The sequence below is a fragment of the Eptatretus burgeri genome, chromosome 5, assembly GCF_056783735.1.
Source record: "Eptatretus burgeri isolate ZD-2024b chromosome 5, Ebu_testis_v1, whole genome shotgun sequence".
In the NCBI taxonomy this organism is placed as follows: Eukaryota; Metazoa; Chordata; class Myxini; order Myxiniformes; family Myxinidae; genus Eptatretus; species Eptatretus burgeri.
In genome coordinates, this window is record NC_140965.1 from 22,333,441 (window position 1) to 22,355,474 (window position 22,034).

Below are 22,034 nucleotides of genomic sequence, written 5' to 3' on the forward strand. Positions count from 1 at the left end.
GATCCCGCTCGTTTGGAATAATTGGGGCCATTAAAAGTCGTAGTGGTAGAGGTTGCAGTTACACCTCCCGACAACAAACAAGATTTGATTTTGCCAATCATCGGTGCACTTCTCAAGTCATGAATGTTGCTCATCACAACGGTAAATATTAAAATGCCTTGTTCTTTACTTGAAAATGAATGTTAAAAATTAAAGAAAAAAAATCTTAATTTTAACCATTCGTCTGAATATATAAACAACCAGGCCCATTGCTGTCATCGTGTCAATGAACTCCCCTCACCTCCACACTAAAACGACCAATCAAATGATGGAAATGTGGCACACCTGTTTAACTCAAAGTGGACAACCACAGAAGAATAACCACAAGCTTGAGACAATGAACAGAAGTAACCATGAATGGATTTATTTGCAGCTGAAACACAGCAGTTTGCACGAATGCAAAGACTGTGCCGGCAGATCTGAAGACAAACCAAAACTGCAGCTTGCTGCCAATCTAAGGGAGGGATGGGGCAGGGGAGTTGCAGCTGATGTGTATAATGGGGTTTGGGTACCAAAAAAAAAAAAAAAAAAGATAAAGAAATGAGACAAGAGGAGGCCAAAAAAAAAAAAATCACAACTTAGACAGAGGAATGAAACAATAATGGCAATGGAAAGCCTGGTGCTTCTACATAGGCTTTGCTGAGACTAACCCACAAATGCACAATGGAAAGAGAAGACCTGGTGGCAGGAGGATTGGGGAAAATGCATGGGGTGAACAGGCAAGGATATGTAGATTAAAAAACAAACAAACAAACAAACAAAAAAATCCACAACTTTTTTTTTTCCACTCCATATTTTGTAGCCAACACTCTCAATGAGATCGCTCTGCTGGAGATGCTCTACGATTATTCGGTGAATCAACCTTGGTTTCATTGCTTTTTTCTTGTTGCAAAGCATGCTCCTGAGGTGACCGGAGAGAGGGCGAATGCTCTCCGGGTGATCGAGGAGACGCCGAATGCTCCACCGGTGACCGAGGAGAAGCCAAACACTCCACTGGTGACTGCGAAGCCGAACGCTCCACCAGTGACCGAGGAGAACCTGAACGCTCCACCGGTGACCGAGAAGCCGAACGATCCACCGGTGACCGAGGAGAAGCCGAACGATCCACCGGTGACCGAGGAGAAGCCGAACGATCCACCGGTGACCGAGGAGAAGCCGAACGATCCACCGGTGACCGAGGAGAACCCGAACGATCCACCGGTGACCGAGGAGAACCCGAACGATCCATCGGTGACCGAGGAGAAGCCGAACGATCCATCGGCGACTGAGAAGCTGAACGATCCACCAATGACTGAGGAGATACTGAGCATCGCTCTGCCACACATTCTTGGGAAGGTGAAACAGAGGGCGAGTTTTCTTTGCGACCGGCAGTGCCATTAGCCTGCTCGAGGGGGGGCGATGCACTGTGGGAGGGCTCACTGCGGCGCTCATCTGACTTTGATCGAGACTTGGTGTTTTTCTTCACCTTCCTAGTCGGCGAGCACGACCTACAAAAGATGAATGAAGATCAGAAAAAGGCTTCATCATGACATTTCAATTATGAAGAAAATCAATGGATGGAGCATCAAATGGTGTGGAATGCCATTTCCATATTTGATTCAGGAGATTTTACATTGTGCTGCCTTATCAGAGGTAAAATATTAGAGGGAGTACCAAGTTGCCTTAACGGCATGAAAGGTCCATCACAATGTGTGGAGTGGAGTCACATGTCAACGACTTGGTGGGCAGGTGGATAACTATCTATAAAGGTCTTTAATGAGCTCGCTATTTTATTTATTTATTCTCACAATTCCACAGTGATGCCATTCTCCTGAAACCAGATTAGCTTCCAACAGCTCAAAATCAAAATCAAAACATTGCTGCCTTAAGCAAACTGTTGCAAGCCCAATCCAGTGTCCTCACCACTCAGCCACCACAATACCATACCAATCAATCAATGTGTGGTGAACAAACATTTCCTTCCAATTTTCACAAATATTTGTGGATATTGTATGAACCAATGAATGGAGGAGGGTGAGTGAATGTACGTTTTTTCTTGATGTTGCAAAGAGCTATTAAACCTAATCCTTTAAGCTATCAACAATACAAGCAAGACGAGAGGGGCAGTCGGTAGAGCGCGTACCTTCGCCACGCAATGCCCGATCCACGAGAATATATCAGGCCCATCACGTTTTTGAAATATCATGCCATACAGTACTACATCATTTTTGGTCCTCTCAATGGTGAAGAATCACTTTAAAAATTAAATAATTATCGTATCCAGATCCGGATCCGGATTTTCACCAAAATCGAAACAATTCGTCCTTGCCACACACCCAACCTGTCCACCAAGTCTCGTCCAAATCCGTCCACAACTTTTTGAGATATCGTACTATATATTAGTTTAGCCCTATCTCTCAATGGTGAAGAATCACAAACATTTCTTGTATTCCGATCCGGATCCGGATCTTCACCAAAATCTAATCAGTTCATCACCCAACCTGTCCGCAAAATTTCATCTGGATCCGTCCACAACTTTTTCAGATATCCTGCACACAAACAAACAAGAAAAAGATGTCGTGCAGAGCACGATACTTGCATAATCCACCCCCTCTCCAAAGGTTGTCATGGATACATCAAATTGTCCATTATTGGTTCACGAAAAAAATAAGTGACCACAATATTCGTTATTGTTGTGCGTCTGTCTGTCTGTCTGTCTGTCTGTTTGTCTGTCTCGAGCATAGCTCCGTGGGTTTTGATCCGATCCTGATAAAATGTTGGTGGGAGGTTTATATCATGATCTTGTTGTGTTTTGCTGAGAATGGGCGTGGTGCGCCCATTATGGGCAGAGCCACACCCAAAAAACATGTGTTTTTAGGGGGTAGCCGATTTCAATTTGCATCTTCTCCTCGGGGGTTTGTCGAATCTGACAGGGGTTTCGGTATTTGGTTAGCCCAATGGCACCTACATAGCCCCACGGAGCTCGATTTTTCATTTTCGTCCCAAGGTCAAGGTCACAAGGTCACAAACTTAGAAAATTGTGAATTTTGACATAAAAATCCATCTTCTCCGAGGGGTTTGTAGAATCTGGCAGGGTTTCGGTATTTGGTTAGCCCAATGGCACCTGCATAGCCCCACGGAGCTCGATTTTTCATTTTCGTCCCAAGGTCAAGGTCACGAACTTAGAAAATTTCGAATTTTGACAAAAATCATACGACCGCCCAAACTTTGAGAGCTAGGATGACATATATTTTATGCATAATCTTGAGGGCATTCCCCACCTAAAGTCTTGAAACCATTTTGCTCTATCTCAAACACCTTGCCCACGGCGCCCCCTTCAAGTTTGTTTTTACGCTGATTTCATAAAGTATGGATAATCCGAGGAGTGTGAAATGCCATATAGCCAAAATGACGTTATATTGTTCCTGGAATGTTCCAGAGGAAGTTTTGCACCAAAGGTCATCCTTGACCTTTAAAGTTCACAAAGGTGAAATCTTCAAAGTTGTTGAACGAAACCAGGTTTTCGACATGTTGCAGCTAATAAATTGTCACTCGTACCACATCATGTTGATCATTTTTATAACTTGGTCAAACATTATCACATTGTCTCATCCTTGACTTCTGAAGCAATCTACATCGTCAAATACCGCTCGTGAACCATCGTCGTCTTCAGACTTGTTAAAATTAAAATTGACAATCTTAATCAAGGCTCAGGTCAATCGGATGAAAATCGATTATTTTTCAGATTGAAATTGATGATTTTAGAAGTTTTAACTTGAGTTGACCTTTTGACCTCAAAAATACTTTCCAAATTCAGTGATGGACTATGCAAATCCTGTTCAACTTTCAAGTTAATAGGATGTAAATTGACGATTTTGCAGTTGAAAATTGATGATTTTATAACTCTGACCTTGAGTTTAACCTATGACCTTTTGATCCCAAGAAGTTGGTTTCCCAATTTAGCAATGAAATTGATGTTTAACTTTCAAGTCAATCGGATGAAAATTGACGATTTTTCATAAAAATTTATGATCTTAGAAGTTTGACCTTGAGTTGAGCTTTGACCTTTTGACCTCAAAAATAGTTGGTTTCCCAATTCAGTGATGCAATATGCAAATCCTGTTCAACTTCCAAGTCAATCGGATGAAAAATGATGATTTTAGAAATTTGACCTCAAGATGACCTTTGACCTCAAAATCAACAGGCTTCTCAGTGGAGACTACCTCGTGTAGAACACAACACCTGTAAAATCCATAAAACAAATTTGACCTCAAAAATAACTGGTGGTTGAATTCAGTGACCTGATAAGAAAATCCTCTAGAAATTTCAAGCAATCGGATGAAAATTGAGGATTTTAGAAATTTCACCAAAGTTGTTGACCTTTGGCCTATGTTCACCTTTTGACTTCAAAAACAATAGGCTTCTTCATTATGACAAACTTTACTATGTGGTTGAGTTTTGTGAAGATCAGTTTAAAATTCTGACCTGAAGGCGATAAACAAACAGACAGACAAACAAACAAACAAGACGATGACGTCGTGCAGGGCACGATGCTTACAAAATCCATTCTCAAAAATAATTGGCTAGTTGAATTCAGTGACCTGAAATAGAAATCCTCTTCAAATTTCAAGTCAATCGGATGAAAATTGAGGATTTTATAAATCTACCAAAGTTGTTGACTTTTGGCCTATGTTAACCTTATGATGTCAAAAACAATAGGCATCTTCCTTATGACAAACTCTACTATATAGTGAAGTTTCGTGAAGGTCCGTTTAAGATTGTGACATGTAGGCGACAGACAGATTGAATAACAAAATCGACTGACCAATATACTTGAAAAATCTTCAATTTTGCAAGTAACAAACAAACAGTAAGTTGTGAAAACATAACCTCCTTCATCTTTGGTGGCGGAGGAAACAAACGGATCCAAATGCAATACCCTATCCTTTGGCGAGGGTAACTACAATGGCACTCGGTGGAGCGCATACTCCCGACAGGTTGAACAGTTTACATTTCATATCCTACTGATAGGTCAGGTCAGGTATGGGAGCATGTGCCAGAACAGCACGTCGCTGCGTCCACTTTCCGCCAGTACTCCAGGGGCCTCAGTCTGGCCATCCCCCAGGCAGATGCCAGGCCCATCCCCATCTCCTTGAGATGATGGTCAACCTGTTGCAACCATGAGGCACGTGGTCGACCCACTGGCCTCCTCCACTCATGAGACTCCCTCGCTGAGAGAATCTGGTGAGCAGGATCAGAGTCAGGAAAACGAGCCACATGTCCATACAGCCGCAACTGACGCTCACGGACTATGCAGGTAACAAATCTCATCCGAGTCTCTCTCAGCAACCGCTCGTTGGACACAAAATCCGACCAGCGATAGCCAAGGATTCTCCGAAGAGACCTGGTACCAAAGGAATTAAGTCTCCGTCTCAGATCCTTGGTCAGAGTCCAAGTCTCGCACCCATAGAGCAAGACTGGAAGTACCAAGGACCTGAAGACTCGGACTTTCGTCCTCCCGCACAGGTACCGGCAGCGCCACACCCCATGATCCAGTGAATCCATGACTCCCCAGGCCCGACCCAGACGTCTATTGACCTCTGACTCGCAGCCGGCAGAGACATGAATATCACTGCCAAGGTAAGTGAATCTCTCCACGACCTCAACATCCTCACCACAAACAGACACAGACAGGACAGCAGCATCCAAGATGTCACTGAAAGCCTGGATCTTAGTTTTGACCCAAGAAACCCGTAATCCCAACGGCTCCGACTCCTCATTCAGCACCTCGAGGGCCCCCAAGAGGATGTCTAAAGTCTCCGCAAAGATGACTGCATCATCTGCAAAGTCAAGGTCCGAGAGCTTGACATTCCCAAATGACGCACCGCAACTTGATCTCTCCGACATCCTCCCTAGAATTCAGTCCATACAAGTGCTGAAAAGTGTGGGGGCAAGTACACATCCCTGACGAACTCCAGTAACAACTGGAAATAAGTCAGAGATGGTACCACCACACTTCACAGCACTCTCAGTACCAGAGTAGAATTCAGACATCAGATCGATCAGTTTTGGTGGCACCCCACGAAGACCAAGAATCCTCCAGAGGACATCCCGATTCGCTGAATCGAACGCTTTACAGAGATCAACATAGGCTGCAAGCAGCCCCTGCCAAAACTCTCGTCTGCGTTCGGTGAGGACACGAAGTGCAAGGATACGGTCAATCGTTGACCTCTTTGGTGTAAAGCCTGACTGCTCTGGACGCTGGTGCTCAAGCAGATGGTGGCGAACCCTATCGAGAATTATCCGAGCAAAGACCTTGCCCGGCACTGAGAGCAGCGTCACCCCTCGGTAGTTGTTGCAGTCTTGGCGATCACCCTTCCCTTTCCAGAGAGGGACAACAAGGCCCCTCTTCCAGTCAGTTGGGATGATGCCTGTGTTCCAGGCAGAGCACAAAACTGCATGCAACGACACGAGTGCAGCATTTCCACCAGCCTTGAGAAGTTCGGCATGGATGCCACAGATCCCTGGAGTTTTGCCACGTTTCAACTGGTTCACCGCAGCCCGTGTTTCCACAAGCGAAGGTGGACCACAGTTGGTTCGAGGGTCAGCAACAGGGATTGTAACACCCTTGACGTCCAACTTGACAGTTGGGGGATCAGCCTGGTACAACAGCTCAAAGTAACCGGCCCAGCGGGCCTTCACTTCAGACTCCTCTGTCAAGAGCCTACCACTCTCTGCTCGAACTGTAGTGCTCCGAGGGATGGGCTTGGATGAACGTAATGCGCGAATTCCCCTGTAAGCGGGACGAGAATCACCTGTCCACAGGTGATGCTCTACCCCCTCACAGATTCCTCGCACATAGGCCTCCTTGTCCACCCTCAGTGCACGTACAGTTTTACGCCTCAGCTCCCTGAACAGCTCAGCTCTGCCATTCAGCCTGACCCTGCGACTCTGGTCAATGGTATCCAGTGTCCCTTGAGAGACAAAATTCTTCTTTGCCCTGCGGTGAGCTCCAAGGCATCCACCGGCAACATCAAGGACGGTGGTCTTGAAGGCACTCCACAATTCTTCAGGACTTCCCAAAGCACCCAGAACCGCCAAATCTCCACTCAGCTTGTTCGCAAGTTCCTCAGCTACCCACTCATCCTTGAGCTTGGCAACATCCAGCCTCGGCTGGGATGGTACCATTCTCCTGAATTTAAGGTGCAACTTGAGAGTTGTAACAACAAGCCTGTGGTCAGTATTGAGGAACTGAGCACTCCGGTAGACCCTGCAGTTCTGGATCATCCTCCAACCACCGTCAATGAGGACAGTCATTCTCCTTTGCCACACCACCAGCGTTGGAACATTCAGCACCTCGAGGCTCATCCAAGTCCAGCGATGAGCTTGTGGGCACTGAAGCCATGAACCAGCCACCCTAAGTCCATGACTTCTTGCAAAGTCAAGGAACTTCGTGCTATTCAGGTTCACAGTTCCAGACCCATGGGGACCAACACACGTCTCATAACCATCCCTATCAGTTCCAGTCGATGCATTGAAATCCCCCAAGACTGGAAGTGTTTCTTGTCTGGGGCACTGATCAACCACAGACTCGAGCGTGGCATAGAATGCGTCCTTCATGGTGAGATCACTCGCCTCAGTCGGAGCATAAACAGAGACCAGGGAAATGACACCTAAGGAATGACGAATCCTTAATCTCATAATACGCTCATTGACCGGTGTTACCTCAATTATCATTGGGGTCAGCTTATTGGACACAGCTACAGCAACTCCTTGGGTATGGTAACCATCAGAGCGACCAGACCAATAGTAGGTGTAACCACCCACCATTATCTCGCCGCAATCCGGTCTCCGAACCTCAGAGAGAGCTGCAATCCCGATGTCCAAACGCTTGAGCTCAGATGATAACAGAGACAGGTGATCATCCTCTCTTAGGGATAGGACATTCCAGGCACCCACCCGAAGGGACCGCCTCAGGTTAACCCAAGGAGACCGCCGTCTGGTGGACGACACCTCAGCACCACTCCGACACACTTTCCCGCAATCTGACCCAGGGATGTTACCTATGTTACCCCATGTTACTGATAGGCCAGATCTAAATCCGGATCTTAACCAAAATCTAATCAGTTTGTTCTCGTCACCTATTCAACTCGTCCACCAGGTTTTATTAAAATCCTTCCACCTTTTGACATATCATGCTCTCTATCATTTTAATTCCTCCCTCTCAATGATGAAGAATCACTTAAAAAATTCTCGTAACTGGATACAATCCGGACTTTCATCAAAATCGAATCAATTTGTCCATGTCACATACCCAACATGTCCACACCATGTTTCGTCCCAATCTGTCCATAACCTTTTGAAAGATTGTGCTATACGAGGTGTGTTCAAAAAGTATCCAACCTTAATTTTTCGTGCGTAAACAAATGAAGCTAGGGAGGCGTGGTTTGATGCACGTATGTTGGCGATCCTAATTCGTATGCATGAATATTTTCCCGCCTGCAGAAGCTGTCAGTCGCCGACAGACCGCCGATGAGTGAGGAAGTGTAAGTGAGCGCTGTCGGATTTTCGTTTTTGACAAAATGACGGATCACTGTGGTCTCATCGCCAGTGATCACTGTGTTGAAGAAGTTGGGATCGCTGTTCACAGTCTCCAGCATGTCCTGTGCGATCTCCAAACGGAGTTGCTTCTGCTCGATCGTTAGCAGCTTTGGCACGAACTTCGCTGAGATTCTCCTTTAGCCCAAATCCTCAGTCACAATGGAATGAACGGATCCAATGGTGACGCCCGCCTCGTCTGCAAGTTCTCTGATCGTGATTCGACGATTTTGCATCAGCAGGGTCCTCACTTGTTCAATGACGATATCATTTTGGAATGTTAAGGGCCTACCAGAACGTGCTTCACTTTCCACTGATGTGCGACCATCTTTGAAGCGGTTGTACCACTCTTTTATCTGTGTGGTGCCCATTGCTTCGTTCCCGAAGGCCTGTTGAATCTTGCGGATAGTTTCCACTTGGGAATTGCCAAGCTTTACAAAAAATTTGATGCAGTAGTGTTGTTCAAGTTTTTCCGTTATTTTGTCAAAAACGAAAATCCGACGGCGCCCACTTACACTTCCTCACTCATCGACGGTCTGTCGGCAACTGACAGCTTCTGCAGGCGGGAAAATATTCACACATACGGATTAGGATCGCCAACATACGTGCACCAAACCACGCCTCCCGAGCTTCATTTGTTTACGCACGAAAAATTAAGGTTGGATACTTTTTGAACACACCTTGTATATCGTTTTTTGACTCTCTCTCAATGCTGAAGAATCACTTCAAAAATTCTATCCAGATCCGGATCTTCACCAAGATATAATCAATTTGTCCTTGTCACACACCCAACTCGTCCACCAAATTTCATGCGAATCCATCTATAACTTCTTAAGATATCCTGCTCACAGACAAACGGGATGAAAACGTAACCTCTGTCCACCTTCAGTAGTGGAGGCAATAACGTCTCTGGCTTTCGGCTGCAGCAACATAAAATCAAAAAGGGAAGAAAGAAAACGGATCTGAAAAAGCTATTTTAAATCTCCATCGTAATCACGACCCAGGAAAATAAAAAGGTGCAAAACATCATTGCATATGAGTCTTTGGGATGGTGGGGGGTGTGTGCAGGTGTCAATTGCTATTAAAAGGCTGGTTGGAGGTTGTTGATCTCACAAACAAATCTTCTCTGTGGGATGAATCAATTGCTGTGAGTCATCTCAAAATCCACAGGATATGTAAATAATGTGTGACATATGCAAGGATCAATGAAAGGAATAAATATGCATCATTTCAATTAAAAAAAGATCTCAAAAGCAAAGACCAAGCAGCAAAGCAAAACAGCACAGGTGTAACCCTATCAGAGAATATATCAGACTCACCGATCACGCCTGTCCCTTTCGTTTGTGCCCCCTTTCCTACTGCGGCTTCGATTTCTCTTTTTTGTCTTGTCCTGCACAGAGCTCCTCCTTTCGTGTTCTTCTGGGCTTTTGCTCCGGCTCCCACCAGGACTACGGCTTTGCTTCTTGCTCCTACTGCGACTACGATTCTTGCTTGTGCTCTTTCTCCTGCCCTTTTCTCTCTCCATGCTCCCACTCTGCTGCTTGCTTTGACTCTTGCTTCTGCTGCGGCTCTTGCTTGGTTTGATATCTTTGCTGCCGCTCCTGGACCTGCTGTTGCTTTCCTTTTTTGGACTACGTCTTTTGCTTCCCTTACTCCGCTCTTTGCTTGGACTCCTGCTGCGATTATCCTGGCCACGCTTTTTACCACGGCTGCCGCTATGACTGCGCTTCTTGCTGGGACTCCGTTTCCTGCTGTGGCTCCGCTTCCTGCCTCGAGAACTCCTGCTTCGACTACGACTACGACTATTGCTGCCATTTCGGCTCCGACTCCGACTCCTATTTCTTCCACGGTTCTTGCGGTTGCGGTTACGATTGCGGTTTCGATAGCGTGGTGGGCTTGGGCTTAGACTCCAATTCTTGTTTATAACTCCCATTCTGCTTCGACTGCGACTACGGAACCAAGTTGTGTACCGAGCGCGGGTCAAGCTGCGGCTGCGGCTCCTCCGGTGACTTCGACTTCGGCTGCGCCGATCTGGCTTGCGCCATCGGTTACGTGATCGAGACCTGGTCCTGCCAAAAAACAAACAAGCAGAAAAAAAAAGAAAGAAAAGGGGGGGGGGTGGAGAGGAAAAAAAAAAAAGGACAAAAAGAAGAGGAAACAGAAAAAAAAAGAAGAAAAAAAAAGAAAGAAGAGAAAACAAAAATAAAAACAAAGAGAAAATGGTTCATTAATACAACTTAAAGCAAAAACTTAAAAGAAAAATGGCACGATAGAGAAACCACAATTGATTTTAATCGATTAAATCATCTACACAGATGCATTTTACAGTTTCATCAACCAGAGTTCAAAGATGTGTTAAATAGGGTTTAACAACTCTTTCAAGATTACACCATATACAATCCAATTGCATGAGTGTGACATTAGATAGAGCTTATTCAATAACTCAACAACACTCAGTAATAACTCAACTTCATTAGAAGTGGATAGTACTGTAACCTGCACGTACTGCTCGTCCAACCTTGGGGGTACGAGTGGATATTTTCATCATGATTAACACACCATCACCTCTGCAGATCAACAAATATAGTTATTGGCTGAAAGGTGACCCCCTTCAGAGGCTCCAAAAATGTAAAAACTCGATGGCCAGTAACACACAATTGGTGCGGTGCAGAGACCCAAGATTCAGCACATTTTCATGACACCAACTTAATCTATCTATAATTCCAGCAATCTCTGTGTGTGTCTGTCTGTCTGTTTGCGACCGCCGGTCCGACCTGATTGAAACTTGCCAGGAATATTGCCGGGTCCCGCAGATGTGCCTTTTCGAGGTTTGATGTCAATCGGACGAGCGGTTCCCAAGTTACGGCCATTTTATTGCCTTTTCAGTGTTGAAAAGGTGTATATATATCGCAGCTGAAGTGTCGTTCCACCTTCTCACCTTATCATGCCTTTTTTCTCAGAATAATGATAATAGCATATTAATAATAATAATAATAGCACAATAATTGGCAGTACACAATAAATGAATAAAAAGAATAACGTGATACAATGACCAATGTCTGTCAACCAATAACGACCTAAAAATTGTCTGTCAACCAGACAGGACATGGTGCTATGACATCACGAATGACATCACAATGCTTCCTCCTCGGATTGAAACTTGCCAGGAATATTTCCGGGGCCCCGCGGATGTGCCTTTTCGAGGTTTGATATCAATCGGACGAGCGGTTCCCAAGTTACGGCCATTTATCTGTCGACCAATGACAAGACACGGTGCTATGACATCACGAATGACGTCACAATTAATGTTTATTTATTTATTTTAATTTTTTTGCACGATTGACGGTCCGATCTGATTGAAACTTGCCAGGAATATTGCTGGGGACCCGCGGATGTGCCTTTTCAAGGTTTGATATTAATTGGATAAGCAGTTCCCAAGTTACGGCCATTTATCTGTCGACCAATATCTGCGAGAGAGGGGAACGGGAGAGGGGAGGATGAGAGTGGGGGCGAGAAAGGAGGGGGAGAAAGGAAGGGCGAGACTAGGGGGAGAGGGGGGCAAGAGAGGGGGAGAGAGAAGGGGTGGGAGTGGGGACAAGAGAGAGCGGCGAGAGAGGGGGACGGGAGAGGAGGGGCGAGAGAGGAGGGGCGAGAGAGGGGGGGCGAGAGAGGAGGGGCGAGAGAGGAGGGGCGAGAGAGGAGGGGCGAGAGAGGAGGGGGGAGAGAGGAGGGGGGAGAGAGGGGAGAGAGGAGGGGGAGAGAGGATGAGCGAGACTAGGGGTGAAAGGGGAGAAAGAGGGGGAGAGGGGGGTGAGACTAGGGGTGAGAGAGGGGGGGAAAGAGTGGGGGAGAGAGGGGGGAGAGAGAGGGGGGAGTGAGAGGGGGAGTGAGAGGGGGCAGTGAGAGGGGGAGTGAGAGGGGGAGTGAGAGGGGGAGTGAGAGGGGGGAGTGAGAGGGGGGAGTGAGAGGGGGGAGTGAGAGGGGAGTGAGAGAGGGGAGTGAGAGAGGGGAGTGAGAGAGGGGAGTGAGAGAGGGGAGTGAGAGAGGGGAGTGAGAGAGGGGAGTGAGAGGGGAGTGAGAGAGGGGAGTGAGAGAGGGGAGTGAGAGAGGGAGTGAGAGAGGGGAGTGAGAGAGGGGAGTGAGAGAGGGGAGTGAGAGAGGGGAGTGAGAGAGGGGAGTGAGAGAGGGGAGTGAGAGAGGGGAGTGAGAGAGGGGAGTGAGAGAGGGGAGTGAGAGAGGGAGTGAGAGAGGGGAGTGAGAGAGGGGAGTGAGAGAGGGGAGTGAGAGAGGGGAGTGAGAGAGGGGAGTGAGAGAGGGGAGTGAGAGAGGGGAGTGAGAGAGGGGAGTGTCACAATTCAAGAGAGGGGGAGAGAGGAGGGGCGAGAGATGGGGGTGAGAGTGGGGGCGAGAGAGAGGGGCGAGAGAGGAGGGGCGAGACTAGGGGGGGAGCGAGGAGGGGCGAGAGAGAGGGGGCGTCACAATTCTTCTTCGTTTGATATGACGTCACAATTGACGCTGGGGACCTGAGTATGTTTCCCAGGTGTTTGCCAAGTTATGTCCATTTATGATACGGTTGGTCCAATCTAATTGAAATAATGCCCCAATCCAGTCGTCGTTTAAGCATCTACGGGCCTGCCCCTACAGGCCCGTACTAGTCTGTACAAAACTATCAAAACCCAAAGAGGTCAAATAAGATTTTCTGGAAATTTCATTGCCTATATATGGAATGACCTTGGACAGCCAAACTTGAATTGATTATTAACAAGCGAGCCGATTACAACTGTTGTTGAGAGGTCTTTCTCTGCATCGGCAACTCATCACCTCATCCATCAGCATTGCTTATCAATATTTAAATTTTTTGCGAACATGAAATTCTCTTCTTTTCCCATTGCAAGTTCAGCCTTTTCGGGTTAAAAATAAAAATAACTAGAGTTCATAGAACATGCTACCCTGAGCAGTGTTCAAGTATATACTTCAATTTAAATAAAATGATGATTTTAAAGATCGTGAAAAAATAATTCCGGAAGTTTAGTGCCATTGAAGGAGTGTTATACAACACCCTTATTTAACAAATCCAAACAATGCCAAGTGGGGTCATCACTTTGTATAGGCCCGGTGTATGCTTAGCAGATAGGTGGTTGGCTTAAGATCGGAGGGTCTTGAGTGAGTTCAAGCTCCTGTTGGGGTGTTGAATTAACACCAGATAGGATTGACTCAACTTGTCATCCTTACGAGGTAGGCAAAATGAGTACCAACACGCTGGTAACAGGAGCATTGCATCAGCAGCATAACTGCGCCCCCAGAAAATGATGCAGCCAAGCAGACACAGGCTGCATACGAATAAATGAACTGCTAAGCAGAAGGATTTTGAAAGTGTAGAGAAGGCGGTGTTCTACAGCGTATAAGTATATAATTAAATATAAATAAAATTGATATTGTAAAAGTCGTATAAATTAATTAATTCTGGAATTTACCACCGTTGACGCAGTGTCTATACACCACCCTATTTAACACTTTACATTAGTTCTTCGTGCCTGTTGTTTGTGCCATTTATAACATCCTTAAAAACAGTAAGTTTCCTGTTTGGAATGATTTTCAATTTTGTTTAACTGCCAGACAGGCAGACAGAGTAAAAATATTATCTTGCTCGTCTCTGCGCATGAGGACAGGAACAAATTCAGAAACAAAGTACGTTAAAACAACAGGTTTATTTTTTCCGATTCATGTTAAAAATATAACATTCAATTAAAATAGGTTGTACCTTGATCATAAACTAACATTTGTAGACAGACAGAGAGACGGACGGACAAGAACAAGAACAAATTGCTTAACCCCGTTTTCTGCTTCGTATGCATGGGGTAAAAACACAATCAATGCTGACTCTCCCAGAATGGCGTGCAAGATAACGATTCCCAAATTAAACCGGTTTCCATCCAGCCAGTTTCACGATATTTAGTTTTAATGCCGGATCACAACATGGATCACCTCAATGAGGCGATCTACTGTGTACCAGCATAAAATGAGTCGATACAAACACGTGCCGGGTCTTGTTCTGGTGAAGTGCAAATAAATTTGATTCAACATTTTCTCTTCATATATAAAAAGATGCTATTTCATCACCAAAAATGTCAGTAGATCTGAGAATGAACAATCAATTGAAAAATAAAAAAAACAATTAAGAAACAATCCACCCCTTCATTATGTAACCCAGCTTACGAGTCAAATCACATTTTGAAGCGGCTTTGGATGTATTGCTTGTTTTGCAATGGATACGTTGATCAAAGCAAAAAAATATAAAAAAACTGCGTGGGCACTCTTCAGCATTGCGAGGTCACCAGAAATACCTCCGCCCACATTATTACATCATTATACATCCTTGTACCAAGTTTTATTTAAATCCCTGAACAGATTCAAAATATTAAATAATTCTGGCTGCCAGACCAAGAATCCAATCAGGTTGAAATTTAAAACATATACTCCCCATGATTACTAGATCATAACTGACGTTTCACGTCGATTGATTAAGTGGTTCAAGAGAAATTTTTTTTTTTCAAGATTTTTGTTCAATTCAATATGGCTGCTAAACCATGTGACCTATGCCATTATAGGTGGATAACTTTTTGTACCTCATGGATAGGTGATCATACCTGTAAAGTTTCACCTCTATCTGTTCAGCCATGTCAGAGAAGGAGATTTTTGAAGGTTTTTATGTGAAAGACAATATGGTTGGCGAACCACGTGACCGATGACGTGAATTTTTCCCTCCCATGAAGCTTAGCCCGAGATGACCCTCAAAATTTTTAATACTGATCACATAAAGTGTTTTACGTAAGCAATGACGTCACAATGACGCCACCTGTGATGACATTATATATTTATACACACACACACACACACACACACACACACACACACACACACACACACACACACACACACACACACACACACACACACACACACACACACACACACACACAACGGGGCGTAGTGGCGTGCGCCTGTAATCTGGCTAATCGGAGGCTTGGGTTGGAGGATCGCTTGAGGACGGGAGCTCTGCGCTGGGCCGTGCTATGAGAGGGTGTATGGCAGCCCGGAATCATGGCGAAACCCAACCCTTATCCGTGTCGTAAGAGGCGACCAGGGTTGCGTCAGGAAGGGCATCCGGCGTAAAACCTGTGCCAAATCAGTATGCGGATCACAACAGATGATCCGCTGTGGCGACCCCTAACGGGAGCAGCCGAAAGACGAACAACAACATATATATACATATACACATCACACTTGTTTCCCATGGGGAGTATGTCACATGTGCCAAATTTCAATTTTTTCCATGGGGCGGTTTGGGAGATAGAGGTCCAAAGTTTTTCCTTTTTTCCCAATATGGCTGCCACACCACATGACCTATAATGTCATAATTATTAAATCATTCTACATGAGTAGTCACACCTATGGTGAAAAATTTGGGTCAATCAGACAAGCGGTTGCGGAGAAAACAGATAATTAGCATGGACGGACGTACGTACGTAGGGAAGTATATACAACCCGAAAACATAATGCCACCAGCAACTTCTTCAGCTGTTTAAAAAAAACAAAAACAACACCGTAAAGTATTTTGTTTGCAAGCAGCATTTCTTGTTAATTATTGGTCAGATTTCTCTTGGGATGCTTCAAGACTCAACGAGACAAGTCAGAAACCCCAAAAAATTGAACTATGGTTTGTGATAGGCAGTAATTTTCACATTACTGCCAATCACAAAGATAACAAGCCATTTGCTAATTGACCTAAAGTGATGCGGGTGAAAAATGGAGATTTTCTAACTTCATCCTACACCTACAAGTACAGAGAGACTTGAAAATCCAGCTCGTAATTGGTGTCGACAGCTTGTGATCAAATTTGATTTTTATCAGGAAGATAGAGATTCTGAAAATATTGGCACGCTTGTTTGCCTATAGCTCAATAAGGCTTTTGCCCAGATGAGAACTTTCATTTACAGCAAACACAATGGATGGAGGCTCGCACAGCCCAGTTACAAGCACCTGCTTCAAGTAACACAGGCTTCGCAAGCTACACTCCCCGAGGGTCATCAATGGTTTATATTAATTGTGACAATATCGTGCTTCGGTCCTTTTGACTTGCCCCGATGTGCAACATTCAAACCTTTACGTTGCAGTCAGTGGGTAAGTTAATTCTTCCTTTTGTGTCCCTGTGTCACAGAATAATATGCTTTAACAGGATGCTAAAATGCATCATGCTGCCATGGTGGGGAAGCAACAAAGAGAAGAGAAATGGACCTGGAACCAAGCCAGAGTCTGCAGCAAATGTGCAAACACAAGACAGATCGAATTACATCACACTGTACCTCATTTGCAGCTGCCCTCCTGTGGCAATAACAGCAGCTGTCTGCCAAGAACAAAGTGTCATGGGTACCAGCTGCTTATTTCAGGCCATGCCTAAACTGCCATCAGCTTCAGGCACACAAAGTTAATAAACGGCTTTTGCTTAGTTGGACCATCCATTCCCCAAATTGCTGCCGCACGTCACAATTTGCCTGACATGCTAAAGTGGACCATGGGTCACCTGGAGCGAGCGAGGCGTGGAACGCGGGTGCTGCCTTCAAAACGATCTTCGCGCAGCCGGATTCTGCGGCCGAGGATCTCCATGCCATCAAGTTCATCAAGCGCCCGTTTCATGTCGGTGTACGTCCGGAATTCCACAAAGCCTTCACTCTCCCGCTCCTTGTGAGCCTCTCCGTACATCACCTCTCCAGCTCTTCGCATTGAATCCTGTTGAGTATGCAAGTATGCTTTTAGTGCCGACTGGATCAGCTGAATAACTCCCCAATGGCCCCACAAAAGGAACAATCAGTGCACTCTGCAAACATAAAAGTTTCCCACCAAGTACAATAATGCACATTTCCATTTCTATCAGAGGAAATGATCTAAATTTGGCAAGTGAAAGTTACCGGTCCAAAATTTAAGCTCACCGGGTAGCAACACGTATCGGGTACTTTCAAAATGGCATAATCTGCCCCAAAATTGTTGATGTTCATGCGCAAAACCCAAGGAAGCTGAAGAGATTGGGATGAAACAAAATGTATGATGTGTCCGGGACAAGGAATGTTACTTGGAATGGCTGATCAATCTTCTGAAAGAAGCTGTAAATACTTGGAAAAGTACCTGAGAGAAAGGGATGTGCTATGTGGGTCGGTGCAAGAGCAGAACGAATGGACGTGTGTTACACAACCTCGCGACAGATCGCCAGTAGTGAATGGACTGTGTATCTGGATTAGGTTCTTTTGAACACTGATGAGAATGACCTATTTGGGGCTGGTGAAAGTACAGGGTGTGTTTCAAATGACGATATTTACCATGAATCATGTTTGGGGGTTGGAGAAAAATAAAATAAAAGGATGGTAGCTCTAGGAGCTGGTGTGTCTCTGTGTCTCTCTCTCGAGTGCAGCCTGTGGCTGCTGGTTGCATCATTGGTTGGGACGCAGCTATGCCGCTGATGCAGTGTCCCCCTTACCAGTGCACCGGTACTCATTTTGCCGACCTCAGAAGGAGGACAGGCTGAGTCAACCTCCTGGTGTATTAATTCAGCGGCCCAACGGGGCTTGAACTCAGGACCCTAGGATCACAAGCCGCCACCCTAACCACTAAGCCAACACCAGGCTTTACGAGCTGGTATAAATATCATTTTTGCTTGATTCTGGGGCTTCAAGAGAAATACTGGATTTTATCATCTATTTTTAAAAGTTGAAGCGCACACACGTGTGTGTATGTGTTATATCCACTGTCGACGCTAGCATGTACTAACAGTAAATAGTACAAACCCAACGCCCCTCAATAAAGGATATTTCTCATATTCCTACATTGCCATGAGTCAGATTTCCATTCAGGGACTCAATTATGGTTAACAATCATGAAATTGCCACTTTCGTTTAAATGCTGAAAATTATGCTGAAAGGACGATTTGAATCACAGATTCCATGCTAGTCAAGGCAGGTTAAAAGTGCCTGGCGAGCCGTAACGAGTCAGTGACACACACACAGCATCGATACATCACTTCGAAAATGTCACGCATTGCCAGTGTGATAAGTTGAACAGAGTGTACAAACAAGATCGCAGAATAAAATGAGTCAAAGCAGTGGAACAAGCTCAAATCTCAGGTGAACTGTTCAACATGTGGAGGTGACCTCCGGAGAAGCACAAAATATGAAGTCACCACGATGAAGAATTACTTTTACAGAAGGGGAAGGAAAATTGTTTCTTCGAAAACACAAGCGATACGTCTCTAATCACCGGCTCACCTTCAACTGCTCATCGCTACATCGACTTGAGAGATTTTCTACGATGAGCCTGAATTCCGTACGAATCGGTGGTCTGAAAAGAATGCCTCCAGTGGCAAAAAGATTCGCAATTACGATTTGAACTATGAGAAAAGAAAAACATTAAAAATAAACAAACAAATAATAAAACAAGCAATCAAGAAAAAAAAAAGAAAATCAAAACAATAAAACTGGCTGGTTTGCATTTACTTTTAAAATCTAGTCTCAATTCACAATTGCAATGAAAGATTGAAACAAGTGAGACTAAACCTTTTTTTTTTTTTTTAAATCAAGCTCAATGATAGAATGGTGATTAGAAACAACATTTAGCAATGCAATTCAAGAATAAAATAAAAAAACAAAAAAAAAATTAAAAACAACAAACAAAATTATCCATTAGTTCAAAAGCAGCAGCAGTAACAAAACTAAAACCAGCCAGTATTTCCAACTCTAACAAGTCTCACCAACCGGTTCTAACACCAACTGTCGGAGTGGCTTCCGAAAGGGGCTGCCACTCGACAGGCCATGGGAAGGAGGGTAGGTTGGAAGGTTTGGAAGGGAATGCCAGAGCCATTGGAACTGGAACCTTAGGGTTCTTGATTAAAAACATTGGGAACGGAGTTAAACCCACATACCTAAGACATTAGTCGTTAAAACGAACAGATATGCATATGCATGCAGAAGAAAACATTCTAGGCAAAAGCACTTGCAAATCAAGAAGGCCTTGCACCATTATTATACATCAAACTCAATCTTCTGGCATCCTTGAGACAATGCTAGGTTGCTCCCAAATTCCAGAGTACTACTTCCCACATTTAAACAATATATTTGACTATCCTAGCCTCACAAATCGCATGTATATGACCTGCACTTCATCAAATGTTGAAATAATAACGTTTGTCAAATAATGCCTCGTTTGCACCATGAAGTATTCCATTCCAAAGGGGATAGCTATTTCAAAGTGTTCCGAGGAGTGAGCGGAGTTGACCATGCTGGGTCTCGATCTGGTGAGGCAAAGGTATACTTCATCACGAGACCGGGGGGGGGCACCGCAATTGTGTAACCCTTACATACGCATAATAACGAGATATTGCAATGGTGTTCCGAAGGATGCTGTCTGGTTTCTCGTGGTACCCCATCGATTTTGCCGTTACCCTACCGTCCTTATCGTAGTCTTTCATTTGCTCGAAAGGAAATTTCAGCGTTCACATTTTATTTCAGTAATGCTTCACAAACCGATGCACACCCTTAGACAACAGCTGCACTCAAATACAAATGAACACCTTTTCATTCCTTGAACACGACGCCAGTTTGGTTCCTGCAATCTCTTCTACCCAAAGAGGCAGCAACGAAAGAGCACCAAGGATGTAGGTTTTGCTGCTTCTGCCAATCCAAGAGGTTATGGGGGTCTGCGGAGCGAGGGCCGCGGGAGCGAGGATCAAGGGAGCGCGGCGGCGCTCGAGGGCTGCGGAGCGTGACGACATTACTGTTCCGAGGAACTATTGCACTCAAGGGGATGATTTGGGAAAGCTTCCCACGAGGAACACCCGGCTGGCCTGGCTGAAGGTGGGGTTTCCTTGTGGAAGGCAGGATTTAGGCAGAGAAGGCAATGCTTAAGCTCTTCCAGAACAGGAACGGTTCGCAGTGAGAACGAGGCATAACTGTGCACAGATAATGATGCAATCACATAAAACAATCTGAAAACGACGATGAAAAGCCTGGTTGATATAAGCACGATGAAACACAGCACATGTGTGAGGTTACAAGCTGCCACTTGGTGAACAAATACACATATGGTCACCTATCGTCAAGTTATACAACAGCAATAAAAGCTCACGCACAACAATGACATTTCAATGCAGTTCAGCAAAAGGTTCTCGTACGTACGTACGTACGTACGCACGTATGTTATACACAAATCGCCGCACGAATACGATCGGTGAATAAAGAAAAAAAAATGCACCATCGTGGCGGAGAACATCCGACTTGCTGTGCCGCTTGCTCCTATCACCTGATGACATATCCCGCTGTACACCCCTGGCATGCTCTACTAGCACGCGATCTCCACATAGATCTTTGCCACTGAGCTCAATAACAGCATCATCAGCATCTCGTTGGTCTTCCAGTTCCACAAAACCATACCTGCACACGAGAGAACACGGTTGGGTAGCACTCGTCGAAGCTGATCCTACAATCTACCGGCAGCTGACATCACACGGTGTCACGCAGTGAATTATATAAACATATTCAGCGAGTTCGAACCAATAGAAGTAAAGAAGGCAGAGATGGCAATAAATAAATAAATAAATAGATAAATAAATAAATAACAACTTTTTTTTTTTTTGCAAATCAACTGACAAGCAGAAAGCTCGATTGAAACGAACTAACCGACCAAGACAAAGACCGAATGGGGATTGCGGAGTGTTTATGATGTGCTGCAAATAAGGACGCGGGGGACGAAGAACAAACGCGCCGGTTCGGTATGGTGGAAGTAAAACTACCTGAACATAAACAAATCACAAGCACGCGCGCGCCAGCACCAGGCCCGAGGCGGGTCAATGCAACCGCCGCTTCAAAAAAACCCGTCAGAGACCGACGAGCACGCACCCATTTTTCAAATTAATCTCGTTCACCCTGCCGTATCCTTTAAAAAACCTCTCCACGTCCTTCTCCCTCGCACGCCAAGTCAGCCTGCCCAGGTAAAGCCGCGGCATTCTCGCTTCACCGACGAGGGAAGTGCAAAGGCCTGACAAGAGGCCTGGGCACGTCGGGTCACGCAAATTACTATGTCACAAGGAACTGGATTTCTCTTCTTCTTCTCCTTCGAATCTCAGTTGTTCAAAGCGAAATTCTCTGACATGCAGAGATGTCACCGGCAAATATTCACTCGTTTTGCAGCAAGGAATCTATCACGACAATTTCACCAACGACACCGCCATCTCATTGCAAAAGCTCAAAAGTCTCGCGAGACTTCGACCCGTGAGGCCGTGCTGATCTCGCGAGATTTCACCGTGAGGATGTGCTGATCTCGCGAGATTTCACTTTGAGGCTGTTTGGTGTTTTTTTTTTTTTTTTTTTTTTTTTTTT

General features: G+C 45.1%; 1 protein-coding gene across 4 annotated transcripts; it reads right to left on the reverse strand.

The window, feature by feature from the left end:
* Positions 1-379: 379 nt before the first annotated feature.
* Positions 380-21,918, reverse strand: LOC147026047 (uncharacterized). Of its 4 annotated transcripts, none has more exons than XM_085881046.1 (6): positions 21,555-21,918; positions 20,911-21,089; positions 18,930-19,015; positions 17,198-17,403; positions 9,936-10,679; positions 380-1,526 (listed from the first exon to the last, which is right to left on the reverse strand). In XM_085881046.1, the coding sequence occupies exons 1-6, from the start codon at positions 21,659-21,661 to the stop codon at positions 851-853; spliced, it is 1,998 nt and encodes a 665-aa protein (XP_085737172.1). In that variant the 5' UTR covers positions 21,662-21,918; the 3' UTR covers positions 380-850. The 4 variants fall into 4 exon arrangements, with proteins under 4 accessions (XP_085737172.1, XP_085737171.1, XP_085737173.1 ...); XM_085881045.1 differs by having other exon boundaries at positions 9,936-10,685; XM_085881047.1 differs by lacking the exon at positions 21,555-21,918 and adding an exon at positions 20,231-20,523 and having other exon boundaries at positions 9,936-10,685.
* Positions 21,919-22,034: the final 116 nt, after the last annotated feature.